The 26,164-nt window shown below is 34.6% G+C and overlaps 2 protein-coding genes across 2 annotated transcripts in view; one reads left to right on the plus strand and one right to left on the minus strand.

Annotated features, from left to right (window-relative positions):
* LOC138694922 (RNA helicase aquarius) overlaps nt 1–26,164 on the plus strand; it is a 203,971-nt gene that overhangs the window by 18,172 nt on the left and 159,635 nt on the right. The gene's annotated exons all lie outside the window — the stretch shown is intronic.
* mthl5 (G-protein coupled receptor Mth-like 5) lies at nt 1,876–24,819 on the minus strand. Its single transcript, XM_069819115.1, has 7 exons — nt 24,541–24,819; nt 21,597–22,009; nt 18,219–18,513; nt 17,349–17,427; nt 14,076–14,245; nt 11,846–11,981; nt 1,876–8,442 (listed from the first exon to the last, which is right to left on the minus strand). Exons 1-7 carry the CDS (start codon nt 24,605–24,607, stop codon nt 8,175–8,177), a joined length of 1,428 nt encoding a protein of 475 aa, XP_069675216.1. The 5' UTR covers nt 24,608–24,819; the 3' UTR covers nt 1,876–8,174.

The raw sequence follows: 26,164 nt of genomic DNA on the forward strand, positions 1-26,164 counted from the left end.
TGAATTATTTGTAGAAGAATATAGCAGTGCAATGTAGCTTGAGTATCAGAGAGTTGCCAACAATGTTTTGAATGGGACGAAAATTAATTAGATCCCAGTTATGTTGTCCTTAGTATGAAATCTGGAGCTGTCATACACATATACATTAATCGCCACCGCTATCGGTCTGAGATGGGCGATTTCTTGGAGTTATGATTTTGTAACTATAGTCACTGTCGGCACCAGCAACAAACCTGTTATAGTGACAAAATCACAAGTCTTCAATCACACCCCACCAGTAACAATTTGCGGAAAGTCTTATCATAGAATTGATATTTTTTCTTTCCACCTTCAGGTATAATATTTATTGTCACATTTAGTGAACATGACACCTGAAAAATGAAAATAAAATTTAGAAATAATAAGAACTGAAATGTATATAATATGTAAATTACATGAAGAAAGGAAGTCTGCATCTCCTCTTTAAATAAAACATTGTCAATATTACCTACCTACTGAAAACTCTAATTTTTTTTTTTTTTGCAAGTACACATCACAAAATTTGCATTTCTTTACTGTAAAATGAAGATATAAATACTTACTCTTTTATGCTGTCTAATTGTCCATTGGATTCTTGAACACTATGAGGTGTAAGGAAATGAGATTGATGATGCAGTAGCCTACAGCCTAAACATGAACCAACATTATTTCACACTGTAAAGAGACTTATTCTCCCAACATTAGTATTTCTCAGTTTAAACTATTAGCAAAAACTTCAAAGAATGGAGTGAAACCTTAAAATGTATGTGTAGCCATTACAGAATTCCCCATTACTATCTCATCACCTGCATCACATCGGTATAATACCAAGCCCACTGAAAAGAAACCATCTAATGTCCTGTCTCGTTTTAACAAAAAAGACATTAGTAGATACTGGGAAGCTAGAAGTAGAATTTACGACAACTTTATTATATCCATGCCATTTGAATAAATAAATAAATGTTGTTAAATAGTTGCAAAGTTTTAATAATTCACAGAACACGACACAATTTGAAACACCACTTAATTCTGCACTTAAAACATCGACCACATGCATCTGACTAACATGTATCAAACAGCAGAAATAACTAAAATGCTCTCTCAATTAATATCACTCAATAAAAGAATTGTATTCGAATGGATACTATCCCATTGTGGAATCCTGGGAAACGAGAATCCGGATGCTTTAGCAAAGAAGGGCAGCACTGCTACTTACAGACCTGTTACTAAATCTACATATTACTCTGTGAAAATATTTATTAAATTTATATACTTAGACTTCAACAAACAAAATTTAATAACTCAATCTCAAGGGAAAAAATGGAACTCTCTCCATCACAATTCACAGTTAATTCCCGATTTACCACGAAAATCATCTGTAGCTTCATTTAGATTGGCAACAGGCCATGATTGTTTGGCCAAACACCTGCATAGAATTGGAATATATCAGTCCCCTAACTGCCCATTGTGCAACTCACACCAAGAAATGGATTCGGAACATCTCAAAATCTGTGCTTCAGTGGCTGGGCATGATAATATCTTTGAAAAATATTGGAGTGCAAGAGGTCAAATGACTTTATTGTCAAACGCCTGGCATTAGAAAACAACAACATGCATCTGACTACAATGTTGAACTTCAACAACAGGAAGTGCTCCTCCATTGCTGTAAACATAGCTGGGAGTAATAAAATCGTAATCTACAAGGATTTTGGCAACAACAAATACCAGTTTAATATATTTTTTAAATATTTCAGATTTTAGGCTTTTGTCCCACTTTCACACCCACTGTGCAATAGAGAACATTTCATATTGAGCATTGATTGATTCGGAAGTAGAAATAAAATTGACAGATATGAATTACTTTCAATTTATTTATTCAGTTATTTTCTTGTAAACATATTGATGAGAAAAATTAGATTTCAGCATTTTCAATTAGTGTATCATACAAAAGAACATATGTATAAAATACTTAGTCATTGAAATATAATACATTAAAGATCTATAAAACATTTTACTATATTTATAATACTAACATATAGAGATTCACATGTTCACATATAACCATAATACATTAATCTTTGATGGCAAGAGAAAAGCCACCAAAAACTGAATGAGTCTACTTCATTTTCATCCCTTCATTTAAGTACACAATAATATCACAAGTCAAAGGAAGAAAATCATGCCTGCTACTGAACAAGACTAGGTTAAGCTGCCTAACTAGCTTCATTGTCGATTTATCATTAACTTACTTTGGGAACTATTTCACGAAATAAATAATGAGATTTATTTTCCTTCATTACATTAAAATACTACGAAATTACCGTGATACTGCAAAACTTACCACAAATCATGAATTGAGGTGTTTCTGGAACAAGAACTTAACTACAAAATATTGAATTTGAGATACAGAGCATCAAACATTTTAGATGGTAAACAGCAATGTGCAGAATGACGTTTAAATGTTTCTAGAATGTGCTGTGTTTGTTGGAGGGAAATAATATTTTGTCAAGAGTTATTAAGTGTTCCGTATATATTGGAAACGGAAAAATGATATAATGTCCGTTAAGTTGTTACTCCAGGGAACACCTCATTTAGTCCTGGCATGGTTCGGCCCCATTTAGTAGTTTTCTCAAATATATTCATTTTCGCCTATAACCTTTCGGTTTGTAATCTTTTAGTATTCTGGACATTCTGTTTTTGTTAATTCTCAAAATGCATAGAATCCAATAATTTTTGTACTTTTCAATTTTGTCAATGATTAGCTATACTTTAATTTCTTCTGAATGTAAGCTTTATTTTATAAAATGTAATTCGAACAAAAGATGTTTATGGCTCTATATTGATGATGCCCATATTATTTACTTTAGAATGATTATAACATTATTCAATCAGGTGTCTTGGTGTGAGAGTTTGGGTTGTTGCAATGTGTCATAGATGCAGAAATATGCAATGCTTTGGAGCTGTGTGTCGGTTCCATTATCAGAGAAGAGCGGAGAAAACAGAACCAATCTATTGGATTAATAAGAGCTATTCTCCAGGCCTCATAAGAGATCCATTATCCTTCCTGGCTTCTTTGATGGAGCAAGAATATAGCTGTGAAACATTTTATGCTCCTGCATATAGGACATGATACCAAAACCCAAAAATTTACACCATATTAAACATCATGAAAATCTCAAATTGTAGTGCAGGTAATAATGAAAATACAAGTCATCAGAAAGTACCCAAAGCCCACTTCAGAACAATGCAATATAAATAAGAGCACAAAATATGGAATTCAATGCTGTTATAAAAAAACAGTTTGATTAAACATGTACTGCACTTTTGCTCTAAAGAATAACTGCCAGTACTGAATTTTTATCGCTTTTTGGTAAATGTTTGAATGGGCACCGAAATAGATGTAAAATAAATTCTCTCATTGCATTTAAGTTTCTCTCTCTTGTCATATGAAATCGCCTGAGGTTAGTGTTGCAGTATTATAGTAATTTTTCTTTGTGTTGTGTTGCTGTTATATCTCAAAATCGGGCAGATGTGGGTTTTCAAAGCTTGTTGTAGAATGCCCAAGAGAAATGGATTAATCAAAAAATAAAACATAAATACTTCAGAGAATACTTTACTTAACCTGATACACATAAAAGTTAGGACCTCATCACCTGAGATCTTGGTCATACCTACACACCCATATTTCGAAATTGCCCTAACATATTTTGTAAAAGAAGGACGTGAACTTAATTTGAAACTAATCACTAGAAAGGTAAACATAAAAACAAATATGATGTTTATATTGTTCATAATCTTCAACATAAAGTTAAATAAATAATTTATATACTGTACTTTTTATTCATAGTTATCCATCTACTGGGGTAAATATTTCTATGAGGTAATTTTATATTTCTCCTTAAAATTCTGTGAACACATTGAAGATGGTAACCTTTATTTCATCAGTATCATTTCATTTTGCTCAATGTTCTATAAAAATTCCATGGAACATGTATCTTACTAAAATTATACAGTATTTTATTTTTAAGTACACAGAAGGACTAGTGAAAATAATCTAATATCAGATAAACTTTCACTAGAAGTCTTCACAAGAGAGTGAAAGAGGGAAGTCTTACCATAAATATTCCGAAGTGAAAGAGAATAAAATTTATTCTACACTATACTAAGTAGTCAATTCACATAGTTTGTTGGCACTTATCTGCAAGCATGAGAAATTTTATGTCTCTAATGTAACCTACTTAATAGTACTTATGTTATTTTAAAAGGACATATTCTTTTTTTCTTGTTTTTTATACCAAAATTAGTGGAATTAATGTAAAAAACTGGATGTCTTAATCTTTCATATTAAAAGTATGAAAACTGTATAATGCGTTATCAAGCAATGATTAGAGATTTATATAAAGTTAGACTGTTGCAGTGTTTTGACAACTAAACATCGATGTTACATAATATTAAAACGATTGTATGAAAGTCTCTACTTACAATTAAATTAAATTAAGTTAGATTGTTGCAGTGTTAATTAAATACCAATGTTACAAAATATTAAAATTATTTTATGAAAGTCTCTACTTTAAATTAAATCAATCACAAAAACTAGTTCATTAAGTTATTTCTAATCAGGAACAAGAATATACTAACAACACTTCTTTTTATAAATGATTCTTAACTGTAAAATAGCTGAACATTAAATAGGATTGGGACTTAATGACCTCTGTGCATTTACAGATATTAAAGGCCACTGGCATCTCTGATCAGAGTTCACCTCTTTCAAATTATTTTACATAAAATAAATGTGAGGTAACTAATATAAACTATTGCATAAATTATCTTTTCCATATTTTAATACTGTACCATTTTCTAAGACTATCACTCAAACTTTAAAAATAATACGTATAATGTTAAATTATTTGCAGTAAATTGCACCAATATCACTTGAAGTAACTATGTGGCAAAATTCCTTTCACTTGTTCCATGTCAATCATTTTTTTTCTGTTAACCAGCACAATATATACTAAAGGGCTGGAAGATGATAAATGCATGGTTACTGTTGCTGTATTTGACGTGCTATAAAGACTCACTCATTTATTACAAAACAATTTCAGTTTTTCTGACACAAAGTGTGATATTGTCTTTTACGAACTTATTTGTACATACTGATTATGGTACTATGGTTGTAAAAATATATAACAATATTCTTGTTTTCAATTATTAATATATCCCAATTAATAATTTACATGGACTTTTGTTTTTGTTCCATTCAGTGCACATTTGTCAGAATGAAATTGTAAATAAATTACGTAGTACTCCAACTATAATCTTTTCGCTGTAAGAAAAATCCTAATGTAAACATTATCACGTGACTGAAGTGAGGCTTCATTGGCTGCAGTGTGGCGTCATAGATTCTCAGTACATGTTCCCGCCTACTGTTGTACATTCTGTTTCATGTTAAACATTTCCCGTTACTCGTCAAGTAGACCTAACCTCACTACTATGCATTAGTTTGCTTAGGAAACTTTTGCTTTATAATTACTGTAATTAAATTATTTTAAACTTACATTTGTAAGGTCAATCGCTGCCAGACAAAGGATTATTCCTTCCAGGATGCAGAAGCCATACTACAGTACCACGTGCTTAAGTGAACAACTACGAGCTCAAGTGATACCAGCTTGTTACAAGAACAGACTACCTCGGTAGTACTCTTGGTATTCATCCGCGTTCGTAGTAAATAACAAAATATAAAAGTAGCTTTTCTTTTACATATAAATGAAGTTATATGTTTCATCGTATTTAACAACTAGAATGCAATTTTTTATTTTCAAATAATACAAGATTATGGTTTCCAAATGCGGAACTATATTTTCCTGCGTCGTGTGAATGTTTTGTCTGGGAGCCAATCACGGGTATGGCAGCCACGTGCTTGTGTTTACATTAGGATTTTTCTTACAGCGAAAACAGTATACTATCTGGTATCCCATTGCAGCTTGATAGGAGAAGAGGGAGAGAATTGCGAGAGTTGTGATTTTTCACTCTGTTGTAGACGTAAAAACATCCGATGTTTCTAAGCTACAATATCAACTTCAAGGAAAGGGATCTTATCTGTTGGATCCATTATCAAGAACTAACCCAGTGAATAAATTCTCTTCTCCCTGTTGATGGTAGAGTCAATAGCTCTGAAATTCTTAAGGTTTCTGCATCTGTGACATGGTATGTTTCCAATTATGGGTATAAGGTGGAACGAGCCCACAAACATGTAAGGCATGTAATATAGGCACTACCTACAAATTTTCATGTGGACGAGAATTGGCAAACAAATTTTACTTGGAGTCCTTCATCAGGGGCAGGATACTTCTTATGAGCCATAAGACTCTAGCTTTACTGCCTTTTTGAAGAAAGCCATTCTAATAATTTTTACCCATTGTCCTCAGTTTGAACCCTGGATCCAGTGACAAACATTGTAACCATTAGACTATCGAGGACATGGTGCAAGCCACCTATGTAGCTCCCTCGGCTAAGGCGCTTGCTTGCTGATTCAGAGTTGCATTTGGACGCGGGTTCGATTCCCACTTGAGTTTTTCCGAGATTTTCCCAACCATAAGACAAATGTCGAGTAATCTATGGTGAATCCTTGGCCTCATCTCGCTATCACCAATCCCATCGACACTAAATAACCTCGTAGTTGATACAGCGTCGTTAAATAACCAAGTAAAAAAAAACATGGTGCAAAAACCCAGAATTAGAGTGTAAGTCATAAATAATACTAAAACGCTTCAATAACAACACATAAAAATCACTAAAAGTATGTACTTGGAAACGCAACTACAGATGATTGATATATTCAAGCTAGATCATAAGTAATAAAAAGAGTTAATGTTAATATTCAGATATATCATTAATAACATAAAAGTGAGGTCGATAGATATAAGAATGAGCTGTTCTGGAATGAATAAATAAAGTTTTTGTTAAAATCTGGTTATGTCATTTGAACGATATTAATGTAATATGTTGGCAATCATGGGCCCTGTTTCGGATTACATGAGTATATCAATATTGCTAATATAAAGCAGGAAGACTTTTAATTATCACTGTTTTATACTTCAAATTATTCCGACTTAATGGAAAATTGAAATTCAGATCTATAATTAATGTGCAGGCTAGATAATGAATGCTATGAAACTAATCTTTCATTTTCATTTATACATTCATTAGAGTATATGACAGACCATTTATACATAGATTTTACAGTTACAATGAAAGCTGGCAAACAAAGGCAATCTCCAAGTACTTCAACTTCATTCGATCATTGCTCCATTATCTTGTATCTTCTTATTGTCTTATACATTTGGAGTTCAAAAGGAAGCATTAAATAAATAATTATAATTACCGCTAACACACATTTGCTGAAATTTGTTGCCTTTTGATAGGGTAAACCAAAATTCATCATACCACTATGCAGAAATTAATCTATCGGTGAGTATACCAACACAAATATACAGCTACCTTTGTTTACTAGTTGTGCAGAATGAAAAAAGAATTGTACATGAATCTGCTGCTAGAAAAATTGCCGCATGGTGGTCTAACGAAGTTTTATTGACTCTCACACCTGTGTGAACAAGCTTTGTTTACCAGACATATCTTTCCAACCCTGGTGCTAAGGTCCAGAAAGCATGTTTCAATGTCATGCACACAGATATGCTATTTTTACTTTTGCTAACTATGCATAGACAGATGGGACAATAATTTGCAAATAGTAAACTGTATGCCGTAAGGACGGAATAGACAGGCCTGATGGATGAAATATGCTGCTAGCAGTACTGTTTCAGTATATCTAACTTGTCAGTGGATAATACTGTGTATGATAAAAAGAATCACATTAGTGAACAGCTTATAATTTAATTAGGAAATATTGTTTAAGAAAATAATGTGCAGAATTCGTTTCAATAATTTAAAATTGAACTGACATTATTATGATGTACTGAAGTAACTTACTTATGATATTTCCGTGCAGGAATTCTGCGTTATCATATGATGAAGGATGGATAGAACAGAGAAAAATTCTCTCCAGCACTGGGACCCGAACCCAGGTTTTCAGCTCTACCCAGATTCGGGTCCCAATGTCAGAGAGAATTTTTCTCTGTTCTATCCATTCTTCTTCTAATTTAATAATTGGCTGTATTGATTGAAGACATTTCCTCACCCCATTCCACTGTGTCCACGGACTCAGCTTCTTGACAGCAACAGCAATATTGCTTCAACAGAAACATGACCCGTCTCTGTCCCAAAATGCAGATATACAGAATGAGAATTGCCACAAAAGCATTGACTACAATGTGAATGTAAAGAATTAGAGGATAATGCAGCCAGGACAGCAGCAGCAACAACCATGAGATGACCATCGTGAGGAAAAGCTTCACAAACAGCTCAAAACTGTAAACACAGAAAATGCGTAATTATATTATTTATGGTAGAAGGAAAGATATTACATTTTCTGACAATCTTTAAAAACAGCTGTACTGAAACAATGCTGTACTATATTAGAAAGCTAAATATGAGAATAATGTTAATAAAATTATTTAAACCCAAGTTATAGCGACAATTTGTTCTGAAAATAAAACTAGCCATTTCGTTTATGCTATAACTTGGAAAAATATTATATACTGTATTACAATAAATATCATCCCTTAATACCATAACATTAATTTAATAAAAATTTATCAAATACATCACATTTTTTTATCAGCTGGAAATTCAATAGGCATCATGTTTTTTTTTACTGATTTCGAAATTAAAAGCTGACAGGTGTTTCTATGTCTAGGTCATTAGGACAGTAGGCCTACAATATGAAACACTTGGTATGTGACTGAATTCTTGAGATTGTATGAATATTTTGAATTCTGAATTTAGGGGAGGAGGGGCACTATGGGCCAGCACTGTGACCTGTTACGGTCTATTGCGCTAACCTGCAAGCTAGGCACATTCCCAAACCCTCACTGGCTGACTAAACTAAGGTTCGCTGCATACCCAGATGTCGAGCAGGCAACCCCCCTCGTCCCTAGATCAGCCCCCTCCGTGCGTTGCCAACCAGCGAATGGGGAATGCTATGGAATGATGACGAAATGGAAAAATGGTGACAGAATGATATAAATGCCTAATATGGGGAAAAACGGAGAATCCCCAGAAAAACCCCAACTGCGACCTTGTCCACTACAAGTGTCACTATGGATTTTTCAATGAAAACGTATACCTGAAAGTCAGATTTGCATAATGTATACGTCACTGTAGGTACATTAACAGAAAACCACAATTCAAGTCACACAAAGTTTGTGTGCACTCAAAGTTGGGTTTCTGGCATCTTGTCAGCCCACTTGAGATGTGTGGATATAAAGGGAAAAGTTGAGACAGTGTCGGGTGTAGTTCCTGGGTAGCTCAGTCGGCAGAGCATTAGTGCGCTAAGCCAAAGCTCCTGGGATGATACCTGACCCAGGAATAATTCTTCCCTTTAAATTATTCAGATCTTGCTGTGTTCACAGAAACATTGCTATGACTTTGTGTCTGCTCTCCACACGCAACAAATTTGTCACCCCATTCCTAGTTCCCCTCCCCCTCTCCCTCCTCTTCAAAAAGGCTAAGCTGAAATATTCCTGCTCCTGCTGCAAGCTGTGAATCAGATAGATTAGAGGGTGTTACATCACGTTTGTCCCCTGAATCCTCGTCTGTTACGTCTCCAGTGGCATTTGTAGGTGACATTATAGCAATATGTCTGTATTTTTATTTTATTGGGTTATTTTACGACGCTGTATCAACATCTAGGTTATTTAGCGTCTGAATGAAATGAAGGTGATAATGCCAGTGAAATGAGTCCGGGGTCCAGCACCGAAAGTTATCCAGCATTTGCTCGTATTGAGTTGAGGGAAAACCCCGGAAAAAACCTCAACCAGGTAACTTGCCCCGACCGGGATTCGAACCCGGGCCACCTGATTTCGCGGCCAGACGCGCTGACCGTTACTCCACAGGTGTGGACAATATGTGTCTGTATTTCAGATGAAATTTCGCTCATAGCATAATGTAGATAGCACTTCATGCAGGGAAAATCCACTAAAATTTGGAAAAGAGAGACAATTTGAAAATTTATGGGGATATTCCTACTGTCCTTTTAAAAGTACACATCAGTTTTCGTCATTGTAATGTCGCAATGAATAGATATCTCAAACGTATTGTTGTTTCACGTAATATTTATGTTTATTAGGAGTCATTTGATCTATAAATAATTTCGAATTGTAACAATATTTAACTTTCATATCTGATTTGCGTTTCGAATGCCATAGCTGAAATAAACTAGTCTCACGTCCATATCTCAAAATCAACAAAGACCAGAACTCACATTACCAGTATTACCACACCTAGCAAGCCTCCATTTAAGATCAGTAATAGTGACACCTGTGAAAAAGCAAATGTGTTAACTGTAGAGAGTAATTTGAAACATTGACCACTGTCCTCTTAAAAGGACAATAGGCATATGTGGGTTAATATCTAAATGTGATTTCATTCCGAAAGTATGCACAAGAAATGAGTTAAAAAAACAGAACAAAACAAATTTTTATTTGGGGGAAATAGAAAAAGAATACAGAAAATAGTGATTCACTCACTATATAATCTCAGTAAATTTTTATATCCCACTAAATTTTTATCATTTGATGGGGACTTAGATTAACATTTGATACTATTCATTGCATCCACTGATGTTTATTTTCCACTCAAATACCCAGTTAAGTTACATCATTTCAGTTTTAAAATATTCTGTTATATTTTAGTGAATCTTGTTTACTTTGCCCATGCGATGGTAATTTGCTTATAAAAAAACAGAAGTAACATTCCATTTCTTACTATCATTGTTACTGTTTTTGTCTGCCTGGGTAGTGAAGTCGGTATAGTGTTGACCTTCTGTGCTCGAGGTTGCAGGTTCGATCCTGGCCCAGGTCGATGGCATTTAAGCATAGTAGATTTACTGGCATGTAAAAGAACTCCTATGGAACAAAATTTCAGTGCACCAGCAATGCTGATATAACCTCGGCAGTTGCAAGCGTCGTTAAATAAACCGTAATTTAAATTTTATTGTTTTGCTATTTTTGCTTGATGTCTCGTCTTTTATTTGCATAATTTTTAATATATAAACGTTAGGATAATAATTACAAATACAGTATATTTTTACTAATTATTATTAAATAAAATATGAAAAACAAGCAATTAATTAAAATGAAGTTGAAATGTAATCCATCACATTTCAGTTAAGTTTTGGAATGAATTAATTTTGATCCCAACATGTTTCCTGCAGTCCTCGAGGAGAAACTAAATAAAAATTACCGCGATTTCTAGTGAATTCTAGTGTCTGACATATGCCTATCTACTTATGATCTGTGAATGAAAAGTATTAGCCTTTGTGTTAAAAGCCTATGTCAAATTCCAATGTAATAGATCATATCTTTCACGTTTATAGTACAAGCATAATACCACAGGCTATGAACGGGTTCAATCTTGATGGTGACAAGATTTTTCTCACTGCCAAAACTTTCAGAACAGCCCCAAGATTCACTCAAACTCCTGTCAAATGAAGTACCTAGTCCTTCTCGATGATAAAAGGCAGTCGGAATGTGGTGCTGATCATATCACTTCATTCTAGTGCTGAGATCACAAAAGCATGGAGCTCTACTTCCATGCCCCTCCCTTCCTCATGAACTTTCATGTCATCTAAATGGGATAGATAACTTTATCTTTTACTTTTACACCAAAGATATTCTGCCTTTATGTTAACTAAAAATATAAACCATATTACCTGTACTTCATCTTGTGATGGATTCTGCCATACGTGGACATCTGATTGATGACATGTCCTGTTGTTAAATAGAAGAATATGTTTACCACAACCGTGAAGGCTACAGGAGTGAAGAAGACTGCCTTGCCAAGCCAACCTGTTAATAAAACATTAATAATTTTAAATTTCAAATTACTGTGCCATGATTTTGTCAATAAATGAGGATGTACTCAATAATCGAGGAAAACCACAATTAGTTGTAAACATTAACTTCTCAACAAAAATTTTCATAAAGACTGCCATTTTCTTCAAACTCACATTTCGCAGTTAACTCTATTAAATATAGAATATAATCTAAATTTAACAGAAGAAATACTGAAATCAGAAGTAAGCACTGAAATAATGAAACAATTGTCTTTAGAGACAATTAATATTAGGTACCCTCCACAAAACTGGCTTCATTTATACACCGACGGATCCTTGATCTCCAGAGAACAAGGTGCCGGTGCAGGTGTTACGTGCTGTCTCTTCTCACTTTATAGATCTCTTGGATATGGAACAACAAGTTTTGATGGAGAAATCGTTGCAGTAAGTGAAAGTCTCAGGAATCTTCTATTTCATATCAATATATTTAAGAATGCAGTTATATTGTCAAACTCCAAAGCAGCTATTCTATCAATAGTCTCTAAACACACATCTTCATCTCAAACAGCAGAAATAAATAAAATGCTCTCTCAATTAATATCACTCAATAAAAGAATTGTATTCCAATGGATACCATCCCATTGTGGAATCCTGGGAAACGAGAATGCGGATGCTTTAGCAAAGAAGGGCAGCACTGCTACTTACAGACCTGTTACTAAATCTACGTATTACTCTGTGAAGAGATTTATTAAATCTACATACTTAGACTTCAACAAACAAAATTTGATAGCACAATCTCAAGGGAAAAAATGGAACTCTCTGCATCATAACCCACAGATAATTCCCAATTTACCACGAAAATCGTCTGTAGCTGCATTTAGATTGGCAACAGGCCATGATTGTTTGGCCAAACACCTGCATAGAATTGGAATATATCAGTCCCCTAACTGCCCATTGTGCAACTCAAACCAAGAAATGGATTCGGAACACCTCAAAATCTGTGCTTCAGTGGCTGGCCATGATAATATCTTTGAAAAATATTGGAGTGCAAGAGGTCAAATGACTTTATTGTCAAACGCCTAGCATTAGAAAACAACAACAAACAACAACATTTCGCAGTTACAGATTAAATTAAACCTAATGACTGGCGAGGAAGACTACAAGATGATAATGATGGGGACTATAGCTGTGATATTGATGGTTGCTGCCCCTAGACAAAACTGTGAAATTGGAAAGTATCGTAAATTTATACAATATCCTAAAGATATTTTCAGAACTTTTATTAGTACATCAAATTTAAGTGATACTGCTTCACACTACACGTACATCTGTCCAGAGACATTTGTGGCAGCCTCACCATCTGGACTTAACCAGTGACAGAGCCTTGTCAGTTTTCCCGGCACATCTGCCTACATTGAAGTCTTACAATGGCATCAGACCAATGAGGACCCAATACTTGTACGAAAATGATGATGGTGATGAAAAAATAGAATAGTTCATGGAGCTCAACTAGTAGATAGAGATTACAGTTTGGTTCATTGAAGACATAACTGAATACAGTGAAGGAAATGTCTGATATGACAGAGTCTGACCCTTGTACTGAAAGAAACATGATATGAAAAAAATAAAGAATAGAAAAAATATAATACAAATAATGAAACCCAGTTACAATCAAAATTAAAAGTATCTATCCTCAAAATACATAAAATTAAAATGTTACTTTAAATTCTTTAGAATATTGTCTTGTGCTGTCAGCTGGTAGTCCTCAACTCTCTACAGGCTGTTGTGCATATACCTAAATGGAATGTATGAAGGCATGTTCTCTGTGGTATAATGGTAACTTTTCTTCATTCAAACCTAGCCTAGAAGGATAGTGGAAATCCTTAACATTGCCTCTTTTGAAAGTAAAGTAATGCAGAGACTCCCATGGTGTAGATTTACGGCACATAAAAGAACTATGTCCCTGAATGGAAGGACTCCAAAATTTACTGGCCATTTCTTCAATTTTGGTGGTAACAACATAATGGGTGGTCTAAATACAAATGGGTTTCTTCTGCTCTCTGCTTGTAATTAAACAGTACATAAATGAAATAACATGCAAACTTACCTATTGTTTTGTGATGTGGTGGTGAAGGTGCTTCTTTCAAATTAGTCGTATCTAGCATAAAGTGTGCAAAGAGAGCAATGCAAGCCATCGTCAATGTCATACTCCACGCGTAACACGAATAATAACAGTATTTTCGGCCATCAGTTACTCGCAAAAATACATTCCGAGACCTGCAAAAAAATTCTCTGATTAAATAAGCAGCAAATTGTGTCTAGTAAAACTGTCTATGTTAACCATCAGTGATTGTTCAGGCTTGATCTGCTTTAATATACTGTGTTATTTTGTCTTAAAAATACCAATAGTTCGCGATGGTTAAATACTTCAACAAAAAGAATTTTGTATGAAATTAAGTACCTAATATAATATACATATGTTTTCCTATTTTATTTTTTATAATTTTTTTTTTAGTAGGTTCTTTTACGACGTTTAACAACATCTTTGGTTATTTAGCGTCTGAATGAGATGGTGATAATGCCAGTGAAATGAGTCCGGGGTCCAGCACCGAAAGTTACCCAGCATTTATTCATATTGGGTTGAGGGAAAACCCCGGAAAAAACCTCAACCAGGTAACTTGCCCCGACCGGGAATCGAACCCGGGCCACCTGGTTTCGCGGCCAGACGAGCTGACCGTTACTCCACAGGTGTGGACCCTATTATATTAATGCCCACATTTCTTTAAATGCAGCTATTAAGGGAACATTAGAAATATAGATTAACAAAACATGTAATATTACACTATATACCATTATATTATTTCATATTTGTAACAAATTACTTATTAAATCATCCAAAATATAAATAAAATGTTTAAATTATGAAATAAAAAAAAAACTAAATATTTTTATATACCATTTCACACATTTTGAAGTTCTACAGATGACTGCTCAGGAGAGATAGGCTTACCGTCAATGCCAAAAAGTTTGGTAGGGAACACACAGCATATTATGGTAAATAATGAGAGTGACATAATTATGTGCAGGCTGTACACGGATTACTGTTCTCCTTATCTCTCTTCTAAAATTTAAGTTGCACTTGTTAATGTTAGGAGCCAGAGGGATGGCTAGTTTAGACTGTAACAGAGTAAGGGCCAATGAAGGTATGGTGCAACAAGGTAACTGCTATAGTCCCGTCACTCTAATTTCCCCGCAGCCAATCGCGTTGCAGGTCGGCTACATTTAAACGTGTGCGTCTTGTGATTCACTTATGAAGACGTTATTCATTTCTTAAGGCTCGATAAATATTTAATATAATTGCCCGCTATTTTGGCTCTTTTGTTGGCGTTCGCAGAAAGCACACGAAGACGTTATTTGCCGCTCAATTATTTGCTGAATTACTGTGCGTTTGATTTATTATCATAGGAGCTAGACATGATAATGTTTAATGGTGTGGCAAATAGATTCCTCGTATGGTAGCTCGGGAATGAAAGAACAAAAATGGCGAACGATATTACCTACCTAGACTTTATAGAGCCTTCACTTCCTAAGACGTAAGCAAAGAGGCGGAGTCACGGCGGAAATAACAGCTTCGCAACTATAGTTCCTTATCAGTTCCATAGCTGTACTGTTCATTTAAAACATATTGTCTCTTAGTTTTATATGGTCTTCTCTATATATCTACTGTTTCACTTGTGTCTTCTGTGTTGTAAAAATGATTACAATAATGAGTTTGCTGAATTGGATACAGTTGATACCAATGTTTCAGGAATGTTTGTACATATGTAACATGCAAGCTGGCGGAAATTTTAAGCTGCATTCCTTATGCATGGCATTTCTCCAGTTCTATTAGTACAGAATACAGAACAGTGTTTTATGACACCTTGTAGGGCTTCATTCTGTGTTGGATCAAATTGTCACATTCTTCTTCAGTTTCATGCTTTTCACTATTGTTACATCACAGGAATCAGACACTCCACAGATCCCCCAACTTGTGACTTTTATAATAGTGAAGCTATATGGATAAAATGTACTCGTACAAATAATATGGCATAACTTGTAAGCTGTGATCACAATTCAAGTTGCACAGATGAAGTTGTAGAAGAAAGTCCATATATTAAATGGGAATTTGTTGGTTCCAAATTTTTGCATTCAACTTCACAGGTTTTACTGTCTATTAGTGGAATGTTCTTAATGTACCTTCACCTTGTAGGTGTACATTAGTTGCTGGTCTCTAGCTTGCAAAGTACTTTTTTTCTTTACTCGTATTAGGCATTTCTACTTTTCAACAGTTGCCTTTAATGTTTTCTCTTGATAGGAGGGAGTGTACTCAGACAGTTTTGATACTTTTGGAACAGATGCCTGGCCCAGCGAATAGTAGGGATTATAAAGAAAGGACACTCTGCATTGGTACCTTTGATGTAGCTGGACTGATTTCAATGACCTTCAAGCCAGCTAGAGCTTGAGATTCTGCTTTCTCCCTAGAGTTGGTGCATACCAGCTAGCAGCCGACACAGCGGAAATATAACACATATAATTAATACATCTAGGTACATTATGTACTCAAATAAAATAAATTGGATCCATAAAATAATAAATCCGTCATTAACTGTAATGTCTAGACTCTAGAGTTCCTTTATAATGAGAGTTGAGACGTTGACCCCAACAACAATTAAAATATGTAATGATTTGATAGCACTGAAAATGGAAAAACAAAACTCTTATGAGAAGTAAAACCATATACCTATATTATATTATATACAAATATTAAACGAATTTGATACATAATTTTATAACCGGAATGTATTATATTATTTTATAATATAATTTATTATATCTGAAATATAAAAAATTATTATTACAACTAGTTCGTCACTGAGAAATAAGGAAAAGCTGTTAACTTGAATTTATTTGAAGCAAAGCGTTACTGGATTATGCAATAAGGTAGGCGATGTTTGAATCCTGTGTCTCAACTCTATTCTCAATTATTATCTTAACCTATGCTCGATTACACTAACCTCTAACGCTTGAAAGTAGAACTAAACGCTGGCACGCAGAGAAACAAAACACAGGAAAATTCGTTCAGTGTCCATTCTTTATAATCCCTATTCGCTGGCTGGCCTGTCACGAAAGGTGAGAAGTTGACATACGAAATAATAATATTATGAAGGATTGTAGGATTGAAAAGGAAGCAGGTCAAGGTCCTTGTAATTGGTACTATCCCAGGATTCGCCTATATTAATAAAATTCGCATAATTTCCACAAAGACTGTTAATCCTAGTATTCTACACCTGATGTGGCAACATCAATGACACAGTTTGTATTATTAATGACAGCTTACCTGAAAGTTTTCCAGATGTAATATCCCAAGCTATTGAGCCAAAAGAAAGCAGCCATTAGGCTCACATACATCACAATATCTAGAAAAATAAACTCAAATCAGGAAACATGCAACACGCAAATAAAAAAATGCAAACCAATTAAAATTAATCTGCTGTTGGCCAGATATTAACATAATACGTACAAAATTAAAAAGTAAAAATAGAGGTAAAAATGCCATCTTTTATTTGTCAGCTGGTACTTCAGAAATCCATATTATTTCTTTTCTGAGATAACTAACCACGTTATGTGGTTCCATCTATTAAGGTGGATATAGATTACGCGATGTTTCGCGGGTTTAAATCCGGTATAAAAGGATCGAAGGATGTATATTTATTGTAATTAGATGCTGAGAAATATGTTTCTCAAAAATCGCGAAATATTCCATTCCCTAAAGTTATCACATGCAGAGACGTGACTGCAATGAGGGATTTTGCTCTTATAAACCACCTACCAATCACAAACTTCAAGCACGAATTGGCACAAATCAGTTTTGGTTATATGAGCTATTATTTTAATCCTGAACAGATAATAGTAGCAAAATCAGCTTCAGTCAATAATCAAAACTTTGTCACCATGTACCTACCAACACTGTATTAAAACTTGAGCTTTGGCATTTCTTCTTTAACTGGAGAAAATAGTCAATATTGTTTACTTACTGGTGGATCACGAATATCTCTTGAGTCGTAAATGGTCCTTGGGCCAAGGTTTCCCTACTTATGGCCAAAGCCAAGAATTGAGATGAAGAGAACAAAGGGAACTCAAAAGTACTTAAAAATGTTCTAAATCTGAGAAAATGCATAATGCAAGAGATGGTTTAAATATTATGTACCTGCCACTAAGAAGCTAACATGGCTACTGAATTCTGTGAAGATCCGAACAGAGTCAGCAGCCTGGCTAGTTATGAGACACAAGGAAATTGACGTGAGGATATTGCCAACCAGATCCCTCAGTTGAGGGATGACGAAATAGACTATGGCAATTATAATATAGCAGACGATGGCCAAGCCATGACAGACTGGATTTACTATGCGACACATTATAAAGTCTGTGTAGTCCCAATTTTCCGCTTCTTTCTCAGGGTCACATACAATGGCCAGCTCCAACTCCTTTCCATCCAGTACTCCCTGCAGGCAGAATATTTCAATTTCAATGATAAATGCTTTCAAAATCATGAGGCTTCATATAAATCGTGAGAGGGCTACATGTTAAATCTGTGAAAGCAGCAGATCTCATTCAGATTACATTAATACTAGTGGCTTGTGCAGCAAATGCTGCAAACTAAGTAAATTAGACGTTGAAATAACAATTTTTTAAATTTATTTTCAATAAAGAAACCAGACATTTTCAAAGTTATTTTCTTCCATAATAATGAAACATACGCCCTCTAATGGTTTTTTATGCCAAATACTTTTTTTTGAACCTATACACCTTCAGGTTTTGAGTTTCAACGTGAAAACGCAAATAACAATGTCAGAACAGTCAGTGGGTTTTTCATGTGGGACTAAATAATAGCTAATTCAGGTCATTGTGAATTGTACGCGAAAGTTAAAAAAATGTCAGGTTTGCTATGCTTTCGAACAATAGACATAGCATCTTGGTATAGCTGCTACATGTTTCGTGAACTACATTGAAATGTAGAGGGAAAAATCATTTTATCCTGCTAAGAGATCATGCTGAAATGTTCGGGAGACTACAAAATCTTGTAGGCCTTTTATTTTATCAGTAAGTAATACATTTTGGTCTTTTATTAGGAACTCTTAATTTTTGCGCTCTCTCGAGCTAGTACTGACGAGAATCACGCATATCTACACCTCACTGCCATTAAATATATGAAAAAGACCCAACCCCACTTGATTAATAACTATAAAAATATTTGATTTTTAATAACAATATTATTATCTTAGCCTACGTAAGTTTTATAGTTTTCAGTAACATACACTATATAGCTGCCACTCAGTAAATTATAGAAATCAAGATCTAATTCAAGATATTCTCTACATGTACTTAGGTATATAATCCCAAAACGTTTCACTTTTATCATCAATATAGCATTAATATGTATAATTAATGAAAAATAGTCACAGAATGGCATTAACTATAACAATATTTTATTTCTAATGGGAATAATGTCATCAAACCATCTCAAGTTTTGTAGTTTTTAATATCCAATACACAGCTGTACTCAGAAAATTACACACTACAGAATCAGACCTGTAAATTATTTTAGTAAGTCTGGAAGTTTTTAATAACTAATTTAATTTGAGCTCTAAATATGTCAGCATTCTTGCAGATCATGGCCTTCCTATAATACTGTTTAATGTAGTGCGTGTTTTGTTTTATTCTGAATGCAATTAGTTAGTGACAACAGACGGATTTTAAAAAATAGGAAAATTATGTTGAAAAATTGACATTTCACTGAAAACTACTATTTTTCTGAAAAACTTTGGGTTCCAAGCTTCAAAATGAGGGGTCATTTATTAAAATCCGTTCAGCCGTTTTCCAGTAATTTCCATTACCAGTTCAAATTATATATATAGATAAGTGAAATCTGCTCAAACAGATTGTTGGATGGGAAATAGAGAAGGAGGAGGGTGGAACAGTGGAGGGGATAGTGAAAAATGAAGGAAAACTTCTTAGTCTTCTACTATTTTACTTGTTGAAATTGTAATTAAACTACTGATCTTGTATTATATCTCTGCCTTTGTGCAAAATCACATTTTATGGACAGCAAACACTGTTTAAATGCTCAGGCAAGCAATGACCAGAGCATTGCAATAAAGAGAACTCTAGATATCTTTTGTTTCGCTTTTTTTTAGTACTTTGACGCCCATGATCAAGATAAGCTACTTGAAACTCAATGGTCCATCACTGGCAGAGATATAATACATCAACATCTGAAGTCTGATTAGTGTAATATTTAGCTAATCGGCGATGTATGCAATGGAGAGAGGAAAGGAACTGGCCATCCTACCCCATTATCTCCTGGCCTAGTTGCCTCGTAAGTGGTGCCTTATTGGTATCACTTGTGAGGTTCAGACCTGTCTTTGGACAGTTGACTAAACAACAACAACAACATCTGCAGCTAGCTAGTCAGGCTAGTAAATATTATACATAATAACTACACATAACCAAAGTTTTCATAAAATAAAACCACTGTTATATTGGTGCTATTTTATGGTTGTGGAGTATAAAAGCTAAAGAAAATAAAATATTGCTAAAGTAGAGAATTAGGTACAGCAGCTTTCAGATGTGCCATTATAATAAATAAGATAACCAAATATAAATGTCGCCAACATATGAGCATGACATTTATCTGTGATGTCGTTACAAGAAGGAATTTAATTTTTCTCTGATGTTACTGATAACAGTGATAACATTAGATAGGGTTTGAGGATGACAAGTGCTTCGCACAAAAATAATACAAGTAAATGTTAGGTATATTATTCCTTTGATATAATATTTCCTTTTCTGAAATTCGTCGAGTTGAACGATATTCTTTAGAGCACATCATATTTCTCCTTCATTTCGCTGTGATAACATGTTATGATATCTTCGAACACGTGCATTTTCTTTTAGTGCTTCCAAAAATCCGCCATTATACTCCATAAGTCTTGCACTTTACTAGTGCAGTGAAATCTTAAAAAAATATAGTCACGAATTTTACTAGTAACATTTCGATTTTCTTTTGTTTCCCATGGTTCAAGAATCAATTACGATACAGAAGGCATAATATAAGAAATAAAACATATCAAATTAAATACAAAAATTTCTCTAGAAAAAAATAAACGAATAGTATAGGACACAATGGAATAGAGAACTGAAAGAACACTGAAACAAAGTTTTTCTCATATGAATAAAAAGGGAAGGATTACTGGTCATTTACATTAGAAATTCCAAACATATGGTGGTGGTGCTGGAGGTGTAGGAGGAGGAAGAGAAATTCTGTTATTTATAAAACGATTATCATATAAATGTAACTATAAATTAAAGAATACAAACTCAAGTTTTCTTGTATAAATGAAAAGGGAAAAACGATATTGAGTGTCCACATTATTAACATAGCAGCAACATTGTGTTTGAATAAGAAATTCTCCAAATTCTTGAAAAGTTGACATTGATAATGATGATAAGAAGGAGAAAGATTATAATGACAGTGGTGCCTGCACTATTTTTGGCATGAGGTGACTAAATGGATCCTTGAACATACCCTGTCCATGCAGTAGGTGCCTTGCTTGTAGTCGAAGTACCACAGTGTGTCGCCATCCTTATTGTGGTGCTTCTGCAGCAGGTCATTCTCCCATACTGTGATACTGTCAGGATGGGAGACGTAGTGACGCAGAACTCCATTCTGCAGGAGTACCAGGCGGTCAGGTGAATCTTGGTAATGGTAGATGGGCCACAGCTGTCTTTGACAGTGTGGTATTCCTATAACCAGCTTGAACCCTGATAACTGCAGGTTGCTCTGGCCATCTTCGCCAGTGAACATTGGCGACCAGAGTCCTGTGTGAGTTTCATTCACGTCCACACAGTGCTGGTCTACCATCACCTCAAAACGTTCACAGCATTTGTGAACTCTTACTAAATTCTGCTGCTTCTCGTCCTTCTTTGTCCGATCTTGTACTGAAAGATGCAAGTCATGTTAACAATAATTATGCTGTACTTTTTCTGATGAAGTTTTAGTGTTTTGTAATTTAATCTCTCTAATATTTCTTCGTGAATACCAGTGATTATTTGGGTCTTTTTTTCCACAGAGAAAGGAAGGTGAGGGGAAATTCAGGGATGCAGATCTCTATGATAATTATGGGTTCATATGAATATAAGGATTAGTCCATAGTATGTTGTACGATATCATTTTGTATGGTGTTGAAGAAAAGCCGTGATAGATTTCACTTGGATGTTTGAACTTATATTAGTTACATCAATAGAAAATAAGTCTATCATTTCCTCTATTTCTATTCCGTATAATTCAAGTGAACTGGGGAAGGAATAGCGAATATGATGATCAAATAATAATAATAATAATAATAATAATAATAATAATAATAATAATAATAATAACAATAATAATAATAATAACAATAATAATAATAATAATAATATCCACCGTCCACATCTGTGGAGTAATGGTTAGCACATCTGACCATGAAACCAGGTGGCCCAGGTTCGAATTCCAGTCAGGGCAAGTTACCTTGTTGAGGTTTTTTCCGGGATTTTCTCTCAACTCAATATGAGCAAATGCTGGATAACTATCGGTGCTGGACCCCGGACTCATTTCATTCAGACACTAAATAACCTGAGATGTTGATACAGCATTGTAAAATAACCCATTATTATTATAATCCGTGGTGCTACAGCCCGTGAAGGGCCTAGACCGACCAGCCGGCTGCTGGCCTCACGCCCACATCCCTAAGCAGAGGTGGACGATTATGCAGCCAGAATGGAGGTATCATGTGGTTAACATGATGATCCTCCCCAGCTGTTATAGCTGGCATTTGAAACCGGATTTCGCTACCTATCGTAGCTCCCCAAGTGCATCACGATACTGAGTGGGCACCGGTCTCATACACTGGCCGAAATTTCATGAGAAAATTTCTTCCCCCATGAGGACTCGAACCAGTGCGAGTCCTAGGCAAGATGCCTTAGACCACGACGCCATGGCGCGGGACTTATTATTATTATTATTATGCATCTGCGAATTTCACACAGATGAGGGATCACCTCTTCATCAGGTGGGAATATGAACTGAGACTGTTCAGGAATAAGATTTACGATACCGGTACTAAATGTTGACCACATACTGCATTGCTTTCTAGGCTAAATCATAATCGTAAATAAGTTCAGAAACCTAGGAAGCTGGATGATTAGATTTTTCAGTTGGAACTGTGTTGTTTTAACATGTCTTCATATTTTGACTATTACATATAGCCTGTAGATACCGGCCATTTCTTTTTTTTTGTATGCAAATTATTTGTAAATTTAAAATGTACGACTACTATGATTTGAGTGAAAAATACATAATTTTGAGAGCCAGCTATGATATGCCTTAGTGGGAAGGGTTACATGTAGGGAATGAAATAGTAGGGCTAACTGGATAGAGTTGTCATAGGCCTAGTATAATTAATATGATAATGTTCATTCCACATTATTATTATTATTATTATTATTATTATTATTATTATTATTATTCGCGCCTGCTGCATACTCGTACATTATACTTTGCTAAGAGTAAATCATTTCATTTCATTACTAGTTTTAAAGTTAAAATAATTAAGATAATAGTAGGCCTATGTATAGGTTATGTCAGTATCTAGGCCTACACGATTTTTAACGTAGTCACTGTTGTTTATGCTAACTATATTTGACAGAATATAAAGAATTTGTAAATTCAAAATTGTTTTTAAGTTTAATTTGTCATAAAAAAAACTTACAATTAAAAGTACGCTAATTCAGATGAAGGAGAAAGGAGCGAGTTTCCCCCCATGGGTCACTTCCTGCATTCATCACTGGTTAATAGTAGACCTAGTGTGATCTGTTATTTAAGAAAATGAACTTTACCAGTTCCCAAATTCAGTATTACTGGAAGCAACATAACTGCAAAATAGTTCACCTCTCATTTATATCTGAACCCAAGTATTTTAAGCTTCATGTCCAGTGAAACATATGTTATAGGACTAGGCCTAATTGAAAATTTTGTTAACCACATCTAATATTGAGGAGTTTTGCAGGGAAACGTTATTAAATTCATGTGTTATTGATAATATTACAGCCGAAGGAATTTTCCGTACCTATAGGCAAAACAGAGTGCTGTTTAACAACGAACTTCTAGGTTAGTTTGAACATATATGCTTGCACGTAAGACTGATCCTTTTACTATATGGTCAATGATTTTGTCTTAAAAACCAAGTAAAATTAATACTTAAGAACAAACATGATGAATCTTTAGTCTGTTATTGTCATAAAACAACAATTTATTGATTTCGTGATAAACGATTAGCGTGTTTTCTTCCACAATCTATTAAATTAAACTGGTGGTACGTTTTCAATAAAGCTATCTCTTCGAATGCGTATTTCTGTAACTTGAGAACACTTAAGAATATTTAAGAAGAGTTCACTAAATAAAGTTTAATGTAGTCGCATGCACGTTTGTTTACCTTCATTTCTTACAGCTGTAGAACAGAGAACGCACACTGCTTGTATCAATAAAAGTCTTCCTAGCATTTTAAAGTATGACTTATCTCATTTAATAGACACTATTCCGCATATTTGTTCAGAAATTGTGCACTATTGAATTGCATAAAAGCCACCGCGCTTAATTCTACCTTCCTTCCGGCACATTGCCAATAACACGCGTGTGACGCATTGGCATGGCATTGGTTCGATGATTTCAGATTTCAGCGATTCACAGGTCGTAAAATTATGTCGCACCTTGTCTGCCATCTACTGACGAAAAATTGTACAAATCTGAAGAGAACTGAACTGTCAGATTTTTGTTGCGTGATTGCGTAGTGTGATGCTTTGCTATGCTGAGTTTTATTGTTTTTAAAGTTAAATATAGAACATAGCCAGCCAGCCTTTATGTACATAAATAATTTTTAAGGAACGTGTCCGGACGCGGCCATGAGCAGGGCCGCCCATAATCTTTTGGGCCCCTCGACAAAATTTTTTTCGGCTCCCCGCCCCATCTCACTTTTATCATATGTATGCTAATTTGATTTTATGAGCTAACATTTCTGTACTTACACAAGTAAATACCTTGCACTTTTCTTATGAATAAACATACCAGTACCCAAATATATTTATGTCGGCTCCAATAGTCTAGGGGTAAAACACTCTTCTCTAGACCTAAAGGTTGAGGATTCAAACCCGGCAGTGGTCGATGGATTTTCCAGGACCAAAAAATCCGAAGTGCAAGTCCTCTGGGAGAGACATTAAGCTGTATGTCCTGTATCGGAGTTTTCCAGCATGTTAAAGATCTCCAAGCCTAAACTCGGGTCTATGGATTAAATGAGTAGCTTAATATCAAAGACGGACATCTGACCTCAATCGAAATTTAGATAATTGTGGTTTTTTATACAATTTTTCATGCTCTTTCCAGTTATAGTGAAACCATATGCAAACTCTAACGTTATATTTATAAAATAAATTGTGTTAAATATTACAAAGAACACTGTAAATTAAAAAATTGCCTCTAGATCAAAACTATGGAGACGACAGATGTCCGTCTTTGATATTAAGCTACTCAAATTTCTCCTCTCTTGCGTCCTAGTAATACCTTAGTTGCATATTAGGTGTCGTTTGAGGCAATGAGCTTACCACTTGTCTCTCTGCCCCCTGTCGGTAAATATATGTAACTAAATTATTTGTAGGTATTGGAACCTCTGCTGGAGCAGTACCTATGTTCTGACTCCGGAACTATGAGTTAAATGAATTAAATATATTTACATGCACTTGAAACTATTGTTGACTGCATCCTAGTCCATTTTGGAACAGTTTAAGTACAAATTAAATTGGAACACTGATTTTCCTATTCTTGCTCTTTATAAAAACTTCAGTCATTCCAGAGAAACACATCTTGGACACTAGTTCATGCTCTATGGATAAAATGGCTAAATGGTTCAGTTTTTCTTGTCCTAGATTTGATCTGAGGTGATTCTTGATAAGAGTTTACTAAAAACCTCTTCTCTTCAGATGCACTTGAGGTTTATTCTTTATAGGGAAGAGTTTACTGAAACATCTTCTCTTCAGATGCACCTGAGGTGATTCTTGATAAGAAAG

Source organism: Periplaneta americana, chromosome 2, assembly GCF_040183065.1.
Source record: "Periplaneta americana isolate PAMFEO1 chromosome 2, P.americana_PAMFEO1_priV1, whole genome shotgun sequence".
Taxonomy (NCBI): Eukaryota; Metazoa; Arthropoda; class Insecta; order Blattodea; family Blattidae; genus Periplaneta; species Periplaneta americana.

Excerpts from the sequence above, each read along its gene's own strand:
- mthl5 (XM_069819115.1), bottom strand. The coding sequence starts at position 24,607 with ATGCTAGGAAGACTTTTATTGATACAAGCAGTGTGCGTTCTCTGTTCT. Across the intron at positions 18,514-21,596 it reads GCACCTACTGCATGGACAGG|GGAGTACTGGATGGAAAGGA; the intron begins GTATGTTCAAGG and ends TTCTGCCTGCAG. Across the intron at positions 14,246-17,348 it reads TACATCTGGAAAACTTTCAG|GTCTCGGAATGTATTTTTGC; the intron begins GTAAGCTGTCAT and ends ATTTTTTTGCAG.